The sequence below is a fragment of the Oncorhynchus masou genome, chromosome 29, assembly GCF_036934945.1.
Source record: "Oncorhynchus masou masou isolate Uvic2021 chromosome 29, UVic_Omas_1.1, whole genome shotgun sequence".
Classification (NCBI taxonomy): Eukaryota; Metazoa; Chordata; class Actinopteri; order Salmoniformes; family Salmonidae; genus Oncorhynchus; species Oncorhynchus masou.
The window spans coordinates 10,387,011-10,406,011 of record NC_088240.1 but is presented as its reverse complement, the minus strand read 5'-3'; the positions used below and the strand labels follow the sequence as shown (position 1 = coordinate 10,406,011).

Below are 19,001 nucleotides of genomic sequence, written 5' to 3'. Positions count from 1 at the left end.
GAGTGTGTCAGCAGTTCCTGCAAGAGGAAGGCATTGATGCTATGGACTGGCCCGCCCGTTCCCCAGACCTGAATCCATTTGAGCACATCTGGGACATCATGTCTCACTCCATCCACCAACGCCACGTTGCACCACAGACTGTCCAGGAGTTTGCGGATGCTTTAGTCCAGGTCTGGGAGGAGATCCCTCAGGAGACCATCCGCCACCTCATCAGGAGCATGCCCAGGCATTGTAGGGAGGTCATACAGGCACGTGGAGGCCACACACACTACTGAGCCTCATTTTGACTTGTTTTAAGGACATTACATCAAAGTTGGATCAGCCTGTAGTGTGGTTTTCCACTTTAATTTTGAGTGTGACTCCAAATCCAGACCTCCATGGGTTGATAAATTTGATTTCCATTGATCATTTTTGTGTGATTTTGTTGTCAGCAAATTCAACTATGTAAAGAAAAAAGTATTTAATAAGAATATTTCATTCATTCCGATCTAGGATGTGTTATTTTAGTGTTCCCTTTATTTTTTTGAGCAGTGTATATATGTAAGTATGTGAAATTATTAGTGGATTTGGATACACCCCATTGCTGACAGGTGTATAAAATTGAGCACACAGCCGTGCAATCTTCATAGACAAACATTGTCAGTAGAATGGCCTTACTGAAGAGCTCAGTGACTTTCAATGTGGCACCGTCTTAGAACAAGTCAGTTAATCTGCCCTGCTAGAGCTGCCCGTGTTAATCTGTAAACTCTGTTATTGTGAAGTGGAAACATCTCGGAGCAACAAAGGCTGAGCCGCGAAGTGGTAGGCCACATAAGCTCAAAGAACGGGACCCTCCTCTGAAGTGCGTAGCGCGTAAAAATCGTCTGTCCTCGATTGCAGCACCGGGTTTCAAACTGTCTCCGGAGGCAGCGTCAGAACAATAACTGTTAGTCGGGAGCTTCATGAAATGGGTTTCCATGGCCGAGCAGCCGCACACAAGCCTGAGATCACCATGCGCAATGCCAAGCGTCGGCTGGAATGGTGTGAAGCTTACCAGCATTGGACCTAGAGCAGTGGAAACGCGTTCTCTGGAGTGCTTCACTATCTGGTGTTACCTGAGAGTAGTCCTGTATCTCTGATGGTGAGAACACAACCTGCTCCAATGCATAGTGCCAACTGTAAAGTTTGGTGGAGGAGTCATAATGGTCTGGGGCTGCTTTCACCTGGATTCGCCTGGTCAGTCTATGTCATGGACAGAGCAGGTGTTCTTACGGTGGCCAAGACCATACAGCGGTTTAACTGGACAGGTTCCACTCAGAACAGGCCTCACCATGGTCGACCAAAGAAGTTGAGTGCACGTGCTCAGCGTAATATCCAGAGGTTGTCTTTGGGAAATAGGTGTATGAGTGCTGCCACCATTGCTGCAGAGGTTGAAGGGGTGGGGGGTCTGCCTGTCAGTGCTCAGACCATATGCCGTACACTGCATCAAATTGGTCTGCATGGCTGTCGTCACAGAAGGAAGCCTCTTCTAAAGATGATGCACAAGAAAGCCCGCAAACAGTTTGCTGAAGACAAGCAGATTAACGACATGGATTACTGGAACCATGTCCTGTGGTCTGATGAGACCAAGATAAACTTATTTGGTTCAGATGGTGTCAAGCGTGTGTGTTGGCAACCAGGTGAGGAGTACAAAGACAAGTGTGTCTTGCCTACAATCAAGCATGGTGGTGGGAGTGTCATGGTCTGGGGCTGCATGAGTTCTGCCGGCACTGGGGAGCTACAGTTCATTGAGGGAACCATGAATGCCAGCATGTACTGTGACATACTGAAGCAGAGCATGATCCCCTCCCTTCGGAGACTGGGCCGCAGGGCAGTATTCCAACATGATAATGACTCCAAACACACCTCCAAGACGACCACTGCCTTGCTAAAGAAGCTGAGGGTAAAGGTGATGGAATGGCCAAGCATGTCTCCAGACCTAAACCCTATTGAGCATCTGTGGGACATCCTCAAACAGAAGGTGGAGGAGTGCAAGGTCTCTAACATCCACCAGCTCTGTGATGTCGTCATGGAGGAGTGGAAGAGGACTCCAGTGGCAACCTGTGAAGCTCTGGTGAACTCCATGCCCAGGAGGGTTAAGGCAGTGCTGGAAAATGATGGTGGCCACACAAAATATTGACACTTTGGGCCCAATTTGGACATTTTCACTTAGGGGTGTACTCACTTTTGTTGCCAGCGGTTTAGACATGAATGGCTGTGTGTTGAGTTATTTTGAGGGGACAGCAAATTTACCGTGTTATACAAGCTGTACACTCACTACTTTTCATTGTAGCAAAGTGTAATTTCTTCAGTGTTGTCACATGAAAAGATATACTCAAATATTTACAAAAATGTGAGGGGTGTACTCACTTATATATATATATATATAAAATCAGAGGAAGCTGGTGGGAGGAGCTGGAGGACGACGGGCTCATTGTACTGTCTGGAATGTAATTAATGGTACGGAGTCAAACGTCAAGGTCTACCGACTGAGTCACAAAGGACAATACATCCTTCCCTCCTCCTATCCTTGAAGTAACTATTGATCTGGCATGACATAAATGATGAAAGCAATGTCGTGGAAAGCTTGCTTCCGACAATCCAGTCATGACAGATCCATGAGGGAGGGAGGGAGGCAGGATGGATGCATTTCAATACTATTCCAATTGTGTCATTGTATTCTGTTACAGAGGCATTAAAAACGAATGGCCACTAGATGGAGCCATTCATACTCTAATGTATCCCACAACAAGGCCTCAGCTTCATCAGGACTGACTGATAGAGAGGTTATCCTTTAAAAGAGGAATTAAGAGTTTTACAAGCTAGAAATAAAACAGGGTTAATCCTTGACACTGACACCATCTGACGCGTTGACACTCCCATACTCACATTGACTAAGGATGTTCCCTTGTCTGAAGAGGACTCTCTGAGACTGTATCTCTGATGGTGTGACATTATACTGTGTTGTAGTGTTGGAGGTGTTACCTGAGACTAGTCCTGTATCTCTGATGGTGTGACATTATACTGTGTTGTAGTGTTGGAGGTGTTACCTGAGACCAGTCCTGTATCTCTGATGGTGTGACATTATACTGTGTTGTAGTGTTGGAGGTGTTACCTGAGACCAGTCCTGTATCTCTGATGGTGTGACATTATACTGTGTTGTAGTGTTGGAGGTGTTACCTGAGACCAGCCCTGTATCTCTGATGGTGTGACATTATACTGTGTTGTAGTGTTGGAGGTGTTACCTGAGACCAGTCCTGTATCTCTGATGGTGTGACATTATACTGTGTTGTAGTGTTGGAGGTGTTACCTGAGACCAGTCCTGTATCTCTGATGGTGTGACATTATACTGTGTTGTAGTGTTGGAGGTGTTACCTGAGACCAGTCCTGTATCTCTGATGGTGTGACATTATACTGTGTTGTAGTGTTGGAGGTGTTACCTGAGACCAGTCCTGTATCTCTGATGGTGTGACATTATACTGTGTTGTAGTGTTGGAGGTGTTACCTGAGACTAGTCCTGTATCTCTGATGGTGTGACATTATACTGTGTTGTAGTGTTGGCAATGTAAAAATGGTTTCGGGTCGTTTACAATTGACAGTCTAAGTTTTGACTAGCCTCCCACACAACACGTCTATAGTGATTAGGGGCCTTAACTGGTAGAGCTGAGTAAGTGTACGTTGGAATTTCCAGGAGCAAGTGAAATAATGGGAGCTCTGCACTACAGCTGTGATCTACACAGGGCTCCCCCATTATTCTAAACTCTCATTGTTCAGCCTGTTTGTGTGATAGGGTGTTAGAGGTGGGGGCACCAGAGTGGAAGGAGGGCAGGGACCTCTGTGACATATAATGCCCTGACACAGTAGGGGTAATGAGATATGGTCCTCTGTAGCCACGGAGCTCGCAGCCAACAATATGAGCCGTGGGCTTCACAAAGTAATTCCATTATTCTTTGTCCTCTTTGGCAGTTTAAGATGACAACAATGCCTTGCCACAAGCTTGGAACAGTGTGTGACTTTATGACTAAGGCCTTGAGCCTACTTAATGAAGTGAGTTTTACCCATAAAACGCAATGAACACCTGGAGAAGTGTTGTATAAATCCATTATCATCATCAATGTCATCATCATTATCATTATCCATTGTCTGAATTTACAGAAATTGGTGGAGAGCAGACAGATTGATTAGGTAAAAGGTAAATGAATTGTCATTACTGAAATGGTGTTCCTATTAGTTTAACATTTTCCTTTTAAGACTTATATGTTCCTTGAGAATTTCTGCGAAGAAGCCATTATGACATCAGTCTTCATATTATTTCCATTCAGTACATGCAGGTATTGAGAGAGTAAAATAAATGTCACGTTGTGACAACATGATAATATCTGAGGTGTTTCATGTGTCCTTGACTGTTGACTCCTACATAGACTTTCTTTTCTTAGCTTGTTATTTTTCTTCATCTCACGTGAGGTTTGGTAGCAATAGAAATACATTGTGACATTGTCTCTTGACATAATTGTGACTACTTAATTTCAGTGGAACAGGATGGCAAGATGGCGCTGATGGAGATACCAGCTTCAGTTCTAGCCCTTAGGAAACTGTGTAGTATTGAGTTTTTTCTGTATTATTTATTATGTTGTTAGCCCAGAAAACCTTAAGTGTTATTACATACAACCGGGAAGAATTATTGGATATCAGAGAGACGTCAATGTACCAGCAGAACCAGCACTACGACCAGGAATACAACTTTCCCAAAGCAGATCCTTTATCTGCACCTCCCAGGGCATTTAAACAGATTCCAGAGGCCGACACAAAACAACGCCACAGGAAGAGAGGGTGCCGGAGCGGTCTTCTATTGGGGCTTCGGAGGCGAGCACACAACCCACCACTCCCGAGTATATTACTCGCTAATGTCCAGTCCCTAGATAACAACGTTGATGACATCTGGCCAAGAGTTGCTTTCCAAAGAGATATCCGGGATTGTAACATACTCTGTTTTACGGAAACATGGCTAGCTGGAGACATGCTGTCTGAGTCCATACAGCCAACGGGATTTTCAGTGCATCGCGCCGACAGGAATAAACATCTCTCCGGTAAGAAGAAGGACGGGGTGTATGTTTTATGATTTGATTCATAGAGTAATTGTAACAACATACAGGAACTCATCCTTTTGTTTGCCTGACTAGAATTCCTCACAATCAAATGCAGACCATATTATATCCCAAGAGAACTCTCCTCGGTTATCATCACAGCCGTGTGTATCCCCCCGCAAGCGGATACCAAGACGGCCGTCAAGGAACTTCACTGGACTTTATGCAAACTGGTAACCATATATCCTGAGGCTGCATTTATTTTATCTGGGGATTTTAACAAAGCTAATTTGAGAACAAGGCTACCTAAATTCTATCAGCATATCGATTTCTGTACACGAACGAGTAACATGCTCAACCATTGCTACTCAAACTTCAGCAATGCATACAAGGCCCTCCCCCCCTCCTTTTGGCAAATCTGACCATGACTCCATCTCGTTGCTCCCCTCCTATAGGCATTAACTAAAACAGGAAGCACCCGTGCTTAGGTCTATCCAATGCTGGACTGACCAATCGGATTCCACGCTTGAAGATGGCTTCGATCATGTGGACTGGGATATGTTCAGGGTAGCCTCAGAGAACAACATTGACATTTACGCTGACTCGGTGAGCGACTTTACAAGGAAGAGTATAGGAGATGTTGTACCCACTGTAACTATTAAAACCTTCCCTAAGCAGAAACCGTGCTTTCGCACAAAGCTGAAAGCACATACCACTGCATTTAATCATGGCAAAGTGACTGGAAATATGAGCAAATACAAACAGTGTAGTTATTCCCTCCGTAAGGCAATCAAACAAGCAACGTGTCAGCATAGAGATAAAGTGGAGTTGCAATTCGATGGCTCGAACACAAGACGTATGTGGCAGCGTCTACAGACAATCACGGATTAGAAAAGGAAAACCAGCCAAGTCGAGTACATTGACGTTATGCTTCCAGACAAAATAAACAAATGATTTGCGTGCTTTGAGGACAATACAGTGGCATCAACGTAGCCCGCAACCAAAGACTGTGGACTCTCCTCCTCCGTGGCCGGCGTGAGTAAAAAATGTAAACGTGTTAACCCTTGCAAGGCTGCCAGCCCAGATGGCATCCCTAGCCACGTCCTCAGAGAATGTACAGACCAGCTGGCTGGTGTGTTTACGGACATCATCAATCAATCCTTATCCCAGTCTGCTGTTCCCACATGCTTCAAGACAGCCACCATTGTTACAGTTCCCAAGAAAGCCAAGGTAACTGAGCTAAATGACTATCGCCCCGTAGCACTCACTTCTCCCATCATGAAGTACTTTGAGACTAGTTAAGGACCATATCACCTCCACCCTACCTGTCACCCTAGACCCACTTAAATTTGCATACCGCCCCAATAGGTCAACAAACAATGCAATCGCCATCACACTGCCCTTTCCAATCTTGACAACAGGAATACCTATGTAAGAATGCTGTTCATTGACTCCAGCTCAGCATTCAACACCATAGTACCCTCCAAACTCATCATTAAGCTTGAGACACCAGGTCTCGACCATGCCCTGTGCAACTGGGTCCTGGACTTCCTGACGGGCTGCCCCCTGGTGGTGAAGGTAGGAAACAACATCTCCACTCAACTGATCCTCAACACAGGAGCCCCATAAGGGTGCGTTCTCTGCCCCCTTATGTACTCTTTGTTCACCCACGACCAATTGGCCATGCACACCTCCAACTCAATCATCAAGTTTGCAGACGACACAGCAGTGGTAGGCTTGATTACCAACAATGACGAGACAGCCTACAGGGCGGAGGTTAGGGCCCTCGTGTGTGGTGTCAGGAAAATAACCTATCACTCAATGTCAGCAAAACAAAAGAGATGATCTTGGACTTCAGGAAACAGCAATGGGAGCACCCGCCATCCACATTGACGGGACAGTAGTGGAGAAGGTGGAAAGTTTTAAGTTCCTCGGCGTACACATCAGGGAGAAACTGAAAAGGCTCAAATGCACCTCTTCAACCTCAGGAGGCTGAAAAAATGTGGCTTGTCACCGAAAACTCTCACTAACTTTTAGAGATGAACAATTGAGAGCATCCTGTCGAGATGTATCACCGCCTGGTATGGCAACTGCACAGCCCACAACCGCAAGACTCTCTAGAGGGTGGTGCAGTCTGCACAATGCATCACCGGGGGCAAACTATCTGCCCTCCAGGACACCTACAACACAGGAAGGCAAAAAAGATAATCAAGGACAATAACCACCCGAGCCACTGCCTGTTCACCCCGCTTCCATCAAGAAGGCGAGGTCAGTACAGGTGCATCAAAGCTGGGACAGAGAGATTGAAAAGCAGCTTCTATCTCAAGGCCATCCGATTGTTAAACTGCCATCACTAGCACAGAGAGGTGGCTGTTGCCTACAGACTTGATATCATTGGCCACTTTAATAAATGGAACACCAGTAACACTACTTTAACAATGCCACTTTAAGATTGTTTACATAGCTCACATTACTCCTCTCATATGTATATACTGTATCCTTCACTACCTATTCTTTACTATCTATTGCATCTTAGCCGTTCTGTCACTGCTCAGCCATATATTTTATACTTAGATATTCTCATCCCATTCCTTTACTAGAATGTGTGTATTAGGATTTGTTGTGGAATTGTAAAGATATTACCTGTTAGATACTGTCGGATCTAGAAGCAATAACATCTGCTAACCAAGTGTATGTGACCCATAAAATGTGATTTGATTTGGATGTTACCCTCACAGGACAACCATCATTTTCTTATTTAATTCAATATGCCTGGTTTCATCGACATGTTGAATAAAACAATAATATAAAAGTGTTACTGGCAGGATGGAAATGCACCCACAATTCCCTTATACGTCAACTGAATAATGCATACAATGACACAACATTGTACCACCATGACATTGAGACATACATCCGTAATAAATTACACTTTTAAGAAAGCAGTGTTTCTAGCTACAGACAAAGTAGAGTTTCGCACGTGGTTTCTCCACTGTGATATCCACAGCATAATTCATATTGATCCGACATCTATGAATATTGCTTATCTATCTCACTTCAATAACACCCACGGTTTAGGTAACACTCAAAATGCAAAATCAAATCAAATGTTATTGGTCACACACACATGGTGAGCAGATGTTAATGCGAGTGTAGCGAAACGCTTGTGCTTCTAGTTTACAGATTATTATCATCAGCCCAATCGTTTCACACGTACCACATAATATTATTATCAGCCCAGTAGTCTCTACAACGAGAATGAGCCTGGATGTCAGTCTTTTTCACATAGCCAATCAGCCAACAGCGCCATTGTCCCGGGCTTGACAATAGATTTGGCTGATAGTTTGACAGAGAAACATGCAAACTTTCTCAGAAAGGCATTGGGAATGTGTTTGGGAGTGAGAGTTTGGTCTGACAGTCGAACGACAGCATTCCACACAAAACCATAAAGCGCAAAAACTATTACTGCTGCCTTGAACGTATGATAGAACACTATTCTACTATAAAACCTGCCAAACCAACTACGTCGATAATGTCATCGTGTTTACTGGCTCAAAAACAGTGAGTAAATTTACATGCACAATCCTAATTTGCTATTAAACTGATTATGGCAGAAGGCCGAGTATGGCATTGGGCACATAAACACTTTACTGTGCTTATCTTAAAATTGGCCTCAGGTCAAAATCCAAGTAAGCATAAGCCGATTAAAACACCTGGTTTTCTGAGCAATTGTTTGAATTACTCCATGGGTGTATTTGACCTGTGCATGTGCCAGGACCTCTTATGTGTGAGTGAAGTGTGTTTGGATTTTTCTTTACTATGCATCTTAGAAATAGAATAACATAGTTTTCGCAAAAACAACATGCTAGAACGTTTATTTTGATTGGTGATTTTCTGCATTTATCAGCGTGCCATCTGATCTCAGATGAGTCCATGGAAACAGGCTTATTAGGGAAATCGCTCTTCTTGCAAAGCATGTAATCGTTTTAATCAAACTATTATATTAACCTGACTATCAACAATAATCACATTATTGTATGCATGCAACCGTACTCGCTGTCTAATCTATTTTGATATTTTGGCAACATAGCAGATAATTGTTTTGAAAAGGACAGAAACCAACAACATAGTAATCAGTGAATTGGTTGACCAGGGAACATCTTATCATTCCTAGTAAAGGAAAAAAAATCTACAAAAGATACTGTACATTTCCTGAAGAACATGTGTGCTTGCTTCATCTGTCTAAATAAAATAACACAAGTCTTTCTGAATATACAGAATGATATTTGGTACAAAAATGAATAATTTTTCACACATCAACAGAGGCCCATTTTTACATTTGACCTGCAGAGAAATCAGAGAAAGGTTTCAAAAACTCACCAGACACCAGGCACATTTCCTCACACGCCTCCAAGGTCTCAAAATTGTTGGCGTTGCCTCTGCAGCCGCCGAACTCGAAGGCCTCACAGCGGCCCGTGTCAATGTCGAAGTAGAAACGCTCCTTTAATGCCTTGCAGGGCCCTTCGTCCTTCTTCAGGGCGCACGACTGGTGGAAAATGAAGAGCTCAGGCTGGGCTCCATCTGCTATGGAGAGAAGAAAGCCAAATTTAGCATACTGCCATGCAAAGATTCACAGAATCCATGGAAAAGTTCTGGTGTAATTTAGGTCAACGCTTTAACCTGAGGCTTTGGACTAGGTAAGAACATCTCTGTGGTACATTCCAGATGATTTGAATGGTTGTGTGTAGATATTGGTTGTGGGGGAGTCTGTATAAATGGTTTGACCTTACAGCCTTGCTGCTGGTCACTCATAACAATGCTGAATAGAATTCAACACGTTCAGAATTCTGATCTGCTCTACTGAGCAACATATGCCCACACTCAGACTCAACAACAAAAATAAAACTCTCAAAAATGTAGCTGTGGCTTTAGCAGTGCTTTATACTGTAAATGCATTCCACCAAACACACGTTTTACATTGCATAGAACATGTGTTCTACAAGACGTGGGAACAGATGACTTGAGATACTATCAAAATGCTGTAGCATCTTCACAGCAAGCAGCCAAGATGTTAAATCACCATCCGTTTGCTGCTCGGACTCTCTCTCTCTCTTTATCTCCCTCTCAATTCAATTACATTCAAGGGGCTTTATTGGCATGGGAAACATATGTTTACGATGCCAAAGCAAGTGAAATAGATAATAAACAAAAGTGAAATAAACAATAAAAACTGAACAGTAAACACTACACTCACAAAAGTTCCAAAAGAATAAAGACATTTCAAATGTCATATGTCTATATACAGTGTTGCAACAATGTGCAAATAGTCCCCCTCCTGTTGTGTTCTGGGCAGCCGGGGTCTGGATTCAGCCTGCTGTGAAAGTCCCGTCCCTTCAGATCACACTGTGAGGAGCATAATCTCTGTCTGAGGAGGGCTGGGGCTCTGCAGATGGTGGGGTGGAGGGTGGGTGGGTTGAGTGACAGCCTCCTTCCCATTGGGTGGATCACTTAACCTTCAACATCCTGATCTTCCGGATCTGCCAAGAGGGACTGGGTTTTCCTTTTCCACACTGTAGATTAGGTTAGTTGGTTCCTGTGGTTATGCTGTAGATAGTACATACTGTAAGTAACTATGTGATACATACAGTTAACTTGATGTGTACCTGTCATCATATACAGCTGCATATAAGGTAATATAAACAACCGCAATGTGACAATCAAGCTCCATAGCCGTCTATTTGTATATATAATCATGGTAAACAGTAATTCGCTGTGTGACACTTTGTTGGCGAGGGTCGTTTTGATGGCATACAACCTGACAACTATTAAATGCTGTTGCATTACCTGCTGAATGGCATCCTCAGTATATCCAGCCCAGCAACACCTCCGAACTCCACAGCCCCACCATGCTGCCCAGGCCCCAGCCAGCCCACAGCAAGACAGCCATCTCTACAAATACCCTCTCGCATGCTAGCCTACCTCTGGGCTTATAGTAGTTTGCTTTTGCAGGGCCGATTAAATGTTTTCTGAGCATGGCTACAGATATTGTATACAATCCTCTGTCCGGGCAGATAAGCAGAGGGAGGAGTGCCCATGCAGGGGTAATTACAGACAGGCAATCCACATGCTGTCTCCGTCTCTGTACCGCTAGGCCCTCTTTGTAAACATGTATCTGTGCTTAGCCTCCCTAAAGAGGGCAATAATGTTCCTATTGTTTGTCTTTCCCTCAAAAAGCCACACCACCCTGAGAGCAGCAGCAGTCACTTCGCTGTTCAGTCCTAAGATGTATGAAAAGACAAGGCAAACGTGACTGCTCAACTGAACTAGCTTTAAGTGGGCACTTGGAAAACACCTCATTTCATTGGAAGATGTGTAATAAGTCTGGAGGAAAAAGAAAACAGGATGTTCCTATTGATTTGAACCCCCGTGAGGTCAACAGGAGTACTGTACCACAGTCAATGTGTTCTTCCATTACTTATTGTCCAGCTTTGGTAATGTGGGCCATCCAAACACAACACTCCTAGAGACAACCCTATTGCCTCAAGCAGAGGATGTGGGCTCAAATGCAACACTGGAAACTAAAAACAAACTTGTAGATGCTAATAAAAGTATGATCTTTGATCTTGAAAAAGTTAGACTTGGTGCACAGTAACTTTAAACAAATTGATGCGTTATAGTATAGTAAAAAAACATTATAATAAATTGGAAGTGAAACTTAACAGTGCACTTCTTACTCCTTCCCTTCCAAACCTTCCTCCCTCTCCAAACGTTATTCTCCTTCCTCTCTCTCCAAAAGTTATTCTCCTTCCTCTCTCTCCAAACATTATTCTCCTTCCTCTCTCTCCAAACGTTATTCTCCTTCCTCTCTCTCCAAACGTTATTCTCCTTCCTCCCTCTCCAAACGTTATTCTACTTCCTCCCTCTCCAAACGTTATTCTCCTTCCTCTCTCTCCAAATGTTATTCTCCTTCCTCCCTCTCCAAACATTATTCTCCTTCCTCTCTCTCCAAACGTTATTCTCCTTCCTCTCTCTCCAAACGTTATTCTCCTTCCTCCCTCTCCAAACGTTATTCTCCTTCCTCTCTCTCCAAACATTATTCTCCTTCCTCTCTCTCCAAACGTTATTCTCCTTCCTCTCTCTCCAAACGTTATTCTCCTTCCTCCCTCTCCAAACGTTATTCTCCTTCCTCTCTCTCCAAACATTATTCTCCTTCCTCTCTCTCCAAACGTTATTCTCCTTCCTCTCTCTCCAAACGTTATTCTCCTTCCCCTCTCTCCAAACGTTATTCTCCTTCCCCTCTCTCCAAACGTTATTCTCCTTCCTCTCTCTCCAAACATTATTCTCCTTCCTCTCTCTCCAAACGTTATTCTCCTTCCCCTCTCTCCAAACGTTATTCTCCTTCCTCTCTCTCCAAACATTATTCTCCTTCCTCTCTCTCCAAACGTTATTCTCCTTCCTCTCTCTCCAAACGTTATTCTCCTTCCTCTCTCTCCAAAAGTTATTCTCCTTCCTCTCTCTCCAAAAGTTATTCTCCTCCCTCCCTCTCCAAACGTTATTCTTCTTCCTCCCTCTCCAAGCGTTATTCTCCTTCCTCCCTCTCCAAACGTTATTCTGCATCTCAACAATGGACCAATGAGTTGGAGCTATTAATATGAATCTTCCCAGAATACATCAATAAAAGCCTGGTCGGCGCCAACCAATAGATCAGCATTTTCAGGTTACTCCCAAAATATGTACTGTAGAGTCTGGCACCAAATGTACTGACACATTTTGGGCGCTTAACATTTCCTCTAGGCAGCTGCATTTTTTTGGGCCCCGCAGGCAGGTTCTGCTTCGCCAAGACTCAGCCTCCACACACCTCAATTTGGATAATGGGCTGAATTACACAATGCTGGTGGTGTGCCAAGCTCTTCAGTAATGCAGAATATAGGCAGGTTGCCCCAAGTAGTGCTTGTTTAGGGGAATGTCAAGGGGAAGGCAGCAAACATCATTCAATATCAACAATGTGAGGGGATACCAAATTATAATCCCATAATATAACAGGTCCAGTGGCGATTTTAGCATGTAAATCTTCATGGGGCAAACTCCCCCCCCCCAAAAAATAAAAATGTGGAATGCATGTCAGCAAAGCCACAACACAACACTAAGCAATACATGAATTGCACTATAACAGTGACAAACGGTGCCCACAAACTGTTAGGGTGTACATAAAGCTGTCCCACCAGCAGAGTCCCAACAGCAGTCCCAACACCTTACCACTGCTACACCTGGCAATCAGCGGATCCTTGTCTGCCAGCAAAACAGTTCCTTCAGCCTCATTTACTGCCTTTCAAAAAAACATAGCTGATATGGCTGATTGCTTAAGCTGTGGTTACTACTGACAATTGAGATGTACAAACTATGGCATAAGGGGGCAACTAGCAGATAAGAGGCAATCTGTAATTTCGATCAAGACATTAATGAGCAAGCTAGGACGGACCTGGTCAAAATAACTATTTGTTCAGCACCTTTGAAATGTACAGCGACAGAATTCAGAACATGGGCCGATCTTACAGTGTTCACCCTATGCACCAAGTCAGAACCATAGGATAAATAAAGGGGGAATATAAGCAGACAATGAAAGCTCATTCAATATTCAATGATTACATTTCAATAAAACAGGCTATAGACTATATATGCACCACCAAGTCAGAACTGTAGGGGAAATTATTAGGGGAAAAATGAACAAATGATCAGGGTGAGGCAAATGGGCTGCTAACAGCTTACTACACAACATACACTTAGTATTACCTTCTTAGCTACAGTATATGTGTCTCCCTATATATATATTTATTTACATTGTTTGCAAACTGATATGTGACACAGTACACTGGTACTGTATATATATATATATATATATATATATATATATATATATATATATATATATATATATACAGTTCCAGTCTAAAGTTTGGACACACCTACTCATGCTGGGTTATTTCTTTATTTTCTTTTACAATTTTCTACATTGTTCAATAATAGTGAAGACATCACAACAATGAAATAACACGTAGGGAATCATGTAGTAACCAAAAAAAGTGTTAAACCAATCAAAAAATATGTTATACTGCATTTGAGATTCTTTAAATTAGCCACCATTTACCTTGATGACAGCTTTGTACACCCTTGGCATTCTCTCTTCTGGTATACAGAAGATAGCCCTATTTGGTAAAAGACCAAGTACATATTATGGCAAGAACAGCTCAAATAAGCAAAGAGAAACAACACTCCATCATTACTTTAAAACATGAAGGTCAGTCAATTCGCAAAATTTCAGTGTAGTTGCAAAAACCATCAAGCGCTATGATGAAACTGGCTCTCATGAGGACCGCCACGGGAATGGAAGACCCAGAGTTACCTCTGCTGCAGAGGATAAGTTCATTAGAGATAACTGCACCTCAGATTGCAGCCCAAATAAATGCTTTGCAGAGTTGAAGTAACAGACACATCTCAACATAAGCTGTTCAGAGGAAACCGCGTGAATCAGGACTTCATGGTCGAATTGCTGCAAAGAAACCACTACTAAAGTACACCAATAAGAAGAAGAGACTTGCTTGGCTCAAGAAACACAAGCAATGGACATTAGACCAGTGGTTTTTGGTTCCAACCTACCGTGTCTTTGTGAGACGCAGTAGGTGTAGGTAGGTGAACAGATGATCTCCACGTGTGTGGTTCCCAACGTAAAGCATGGAGGAGAAAGTGTGATGGTGTGGGTGTGCTTCGCTGGTGACACTGTCAGTGATTTATTTAGAATTCAAGGCACCCTTCACCAACATGGCTACCACAGCATTCTGCAACGATATGCCATCCCATCTGTTTTGCGCTTAGTGGGACTATCATTGTTTTTTCAACAGGACAATGACCCAAAACACACCTCCAGGCTGTGTAAGGGCTATTTGACCAAAAAGGAGAGTGATGGAGTGCTGCATCAGATGACCTGGCCTCCACAATCACCTGACCTCAACCCAATTGAGATGGTTTGGGATGCGTTGGACCGCAGAGTTAAGGAAATGAAGCCAACAAGTGCCAACAACAACTCCTTCAAGACTGTTGTAAAAGCATTACAGGTGAAGCTGGTAGTGTCAGAAGGTGTGTGTAGCTGGTGTATGAAGTCAGGTGCAGGAGAGCAGAATGAGAGAGCAACGTACTTTACTCAACAAGGCACAAGGTAACAATTACACTTGACCAAAACAAGACGGTAAAGATAACGCACGGGTGAACACAGCACCCGTCAAAAACCCAGCCATCAAAATAAACCTAACTGAACATGAAATAATCCCGCACAACACCATGTAGGAAACAGAGGGTTTAAATACAGGAACAAATCATTTTGAAATGGAGAACAGGTGTGTGAAATCAAAGACAAAACCAAAGGAAAAAGAAAAGGGGATCGGCGATGGCTAGTAGACCGGCAACGCCGACTGCCGAGCACCGCCTGAACAAGGAGAGGCACCGACTTCGGAGGAAGTTGTGACAGGTCGAGAGAACGCCAAGAGTTTGCAAAGCTGTCATCAGGGCACATGGTGGCTACTTGAAAGAATATCAAATATATTTTGATTGTTTAACACTTTTTTTGTTTACTCCATGATTCCATATGTGTTATTCCATAGTTTTGATGTCTTCACTATTATTCTACAATATAGAAAATAGTACAAATAAAGAAAAACACTAAGTTTTCTAAACCCTGAGTAGGTGTGTCCAAACTTATGACTGGTAATGTGTATATATATATTTATATATATATATTGCAAAACAGGTTGGGCTCTGCCCTGAATGACGGGTCGCCACTGGATAAGTTGAATAAGATCAATTGCATTGGCTTACAGTAGGTGTGTCCAAGTGATTGTTCCGACTAGTTCCAAGTCCAAGTTAGTCACTGTTATCAAAACAATAAGTCATGTGGATGAAGAAGTGAGTCTTACTGTCAAGACGTTACGGTCTTCAGATATTAACACGAGTCAGCAATTATGTCCCTCATGACAGAGGGTTCAAGTGAACTGTCACCACAATTTATTTACGTGACCTAATGTTCACCCGGGTCATCAGGTAGGCAGATTTGGGTGGGATCACTGTAATGGGAGTATATAAAGTAAAGGGCACATCATCTTTGTCTGTGCAATTAAAGCCTAAAAAAAGTGTCCGTGTTAATCAGGGCATGGCCTTAAGGACGGTGGACAAAAGAGAGGACTTTGACTCGTAGCCAAGCAAAAGGCTGGGTTCCAATCTGTCAAATCAGCTTATATGGACCAGAGCAACAGGCTACGGTCACAACCAATGAAAGATTCATTCACAAGATTTAGGAGTAGAGTGATGCTTTCCCTGTAATGTTGAGAGAGACGTAGAGAAAGACAAAGAGGCAGAAGAGACACAGAGAGAAGAACATAAATAGATTGGTGCCACCATTTAACTATGAATCAGAATATTACAAAAGTAGGATGACACAGAATGAAACTGGGAAATTGATACATAATGGTGATGATAGAACATAAGGCATTGCTCCTTGAGACAATCTCTCACATAAACTAGAGGATTCCTTTCAGAAGAGACTAATGATGACCTCATAATGGCAAGCATCCTGTGATTCACATTAGAGATCAAATACGCATCAGGCACTTCCAAACCAGATCCAAGGAATCTGGGTAAAGTGTGTTTTCTACATGGAGTATACCGTTACCACTTATATTTAGGCCCTAATCTACAGATTTCACATGACTGGAAATACAGATATGCATGTGCTGGTCACAGATACATTAAACAAAAAGTAAGGGTGTGGATCAGAAAACCAGTCAATATCTGATGTGACCACCATTTGCCTCATTCAGCACGACACATCGCCTTCGCATAGAGTTGATCAGGCTGTTGATTGTGGCCTGTGGAATGTTGTCCAACTACTCTGCAATGGCTGTGTGAAGTTGCTGGATTTTGGCGGGAATTGGAACTCACTGTCATACTTGGTCCAGAGCATCCCAAACATGCTCAGTGGGTGACATGTCTGGTGAGTATACAGGTCATGGAAACTACAACATTTTCAGCTTCCAGGAATTGTGTACAGATTCTTGCAAAATGGGGCTGTGCATTATCATGCTGATACAGCAGATGAATGGCACAACAATGGACCTCAGGATCTCATCATGGTATCTCTGTGCATTAAAATTGCCATCAATAAACTGCAATTGTGTTCGTTGCCCACAGCTTATGCCTGCCCATACCATAACCCCACCGCCACCATGGGGCACTGTTCACAATGTTGACAGCAGCAAACCACTCGCCCACACGGCATCTGCCGGTACAGTTGAATCCGGCATTCTTCTCTGAAGAGCACAATTCTCCAATGAGCTAGTAGCCATCAAAGGTGAATATTTACCAAGTCAGCATGTCAATTGCACACTCTCTCAAAACTTGAGACATCTGTGGCATTGTGTTGTGTGACAAAACTGCACCATTTAGAGTGGCCTTATATTGGCCCAAGCACAATGTGTAATGATCATGCTATTTAATCAGCTTCTTGATATGCCATACCTGTCAGGTGTATGAATTATCTTGGCAAAAGATAAATGCTCACTAACAGGGATGTAAACAAATTTGTGCACAACATTTGAGAGAAATAAGCTTTTTGTGCGTAAGGAAAATGTCTGGGATATTTTATTTCAGCTCAAGAAACATGGGACCAACACTTTACACAACAGTTGCTTAATTTCCTTAAAGCGTACAATGAAAGCCATGCATTTTAAATCTGTGTTGCATAGACAGTTTCTCTTCATCCTTTAGGAACATCTATAGATACATTTTGTATCACTGCTTCGCCCAATAACTTATCCCATTCGTCTGCATTGGGCCTGAGTTAGGATTCAATGGGGATTGCCTTCAGCACAGCCGCTCTACAATGTCTTCGGTCTTTAGGCTCAAGGCTTTGGCAAGTAATAAATCAAACTTCCAGCTTGTCAGTTGCTGTCGGTTGTCGTTGGTTGCTGAAATCCCTTCACTACATCTGCCCGAGGTAATCTCCCAATCCTGGTTTATCAGGACCAATTCAGTCTCCCACTGACTCCCTGCCTGGGAGAAATTTCCCCACTGCCTCCCCCTCTGTCATGGTTTTATCATCTTCACCTGATATCTCAGATAAGGCTCTATGTGTTTTTACGTTGAAAGATAACAAACAAGCGAAGCAGAAAAATCCTCTATGCGTCAAATGACCCTGCTCATGTGAGATGGTGGGTCTGACATTTCGCAAGTCCAGGAATCAACGAACCAAATAATCTAACACTTTGCCAATTAGAGAGTAGGGACCTTCATAAGGTACAGTAGCTGATTGGGGTAGCTGGCTCTTTAACTCAGGCGGGGAAATGGCTGAACACATGGCAGCAGTTGATGTGGACATTAGTTAGTCATAAGTTCTGTAGGGCTGAGAGGGGAAAATCAAAGCACCATATGGCATCCCAGAAACCCCCTGACAAGAGGCAGAGAGAGTTATTTGTGTCATTGCTGGCAAGGACGACCAGTGAGTCACCCAAAACGAAGGGACTTAGATGACACCAGTCGATGAGTATGTAGTGTGGAAAATCAATATGCCTCATTCAAAAGGACATTGATATGGCATATTGAAGTCCTTGGTCACCCCATCATTTTGTCACCACAAGAGAGAGAGAAGGGACATGTGTTTGCATATAGGGCTTTGTATACATACCGCAGAGCACTTAAGCTTAGCATAGTTACCACACTAATTATGTATACACCGTACTTAACGGACCACTTTCCTTTCTTCTTAATATTTAATTGGAATATATAACCAGATTCTGTATCATAGGAATTTGACGCTATTTCCTACTTCCCAGTAGGGCTTTTTGAAATGTTTTTATA

At 43.1% G+C, this 19,001-nt stretch overlaps 1 protein-coding gene across 2 annotated transcripts in view; it reads right to left on the bottom strand.

The window, feature by feature from the left end:
- The window catches only part of tfpia (tissue factor pathway inhibitor a), a 51,173-nt gene that overhangs the window by 8,656 nt on the left and 23,516 nt on the right, over positions 1–19,001 (bottom strand). The window contains exon 2 of one of the 2 annotated variants that reach the window (XM_064943956.1): positions 9,483–9,683. In XM_064943956.1, the coding sequence (XP_064800028.1) occupies positions 9,483–9,683 (201 nt within the window). Of the gene's footprint in view, positions 1–9,482; positions 9,687–19,001 lie in introns of both variants that reach the window. The other variant, XM_064943955.1, reaches the window with a different exon arrangement.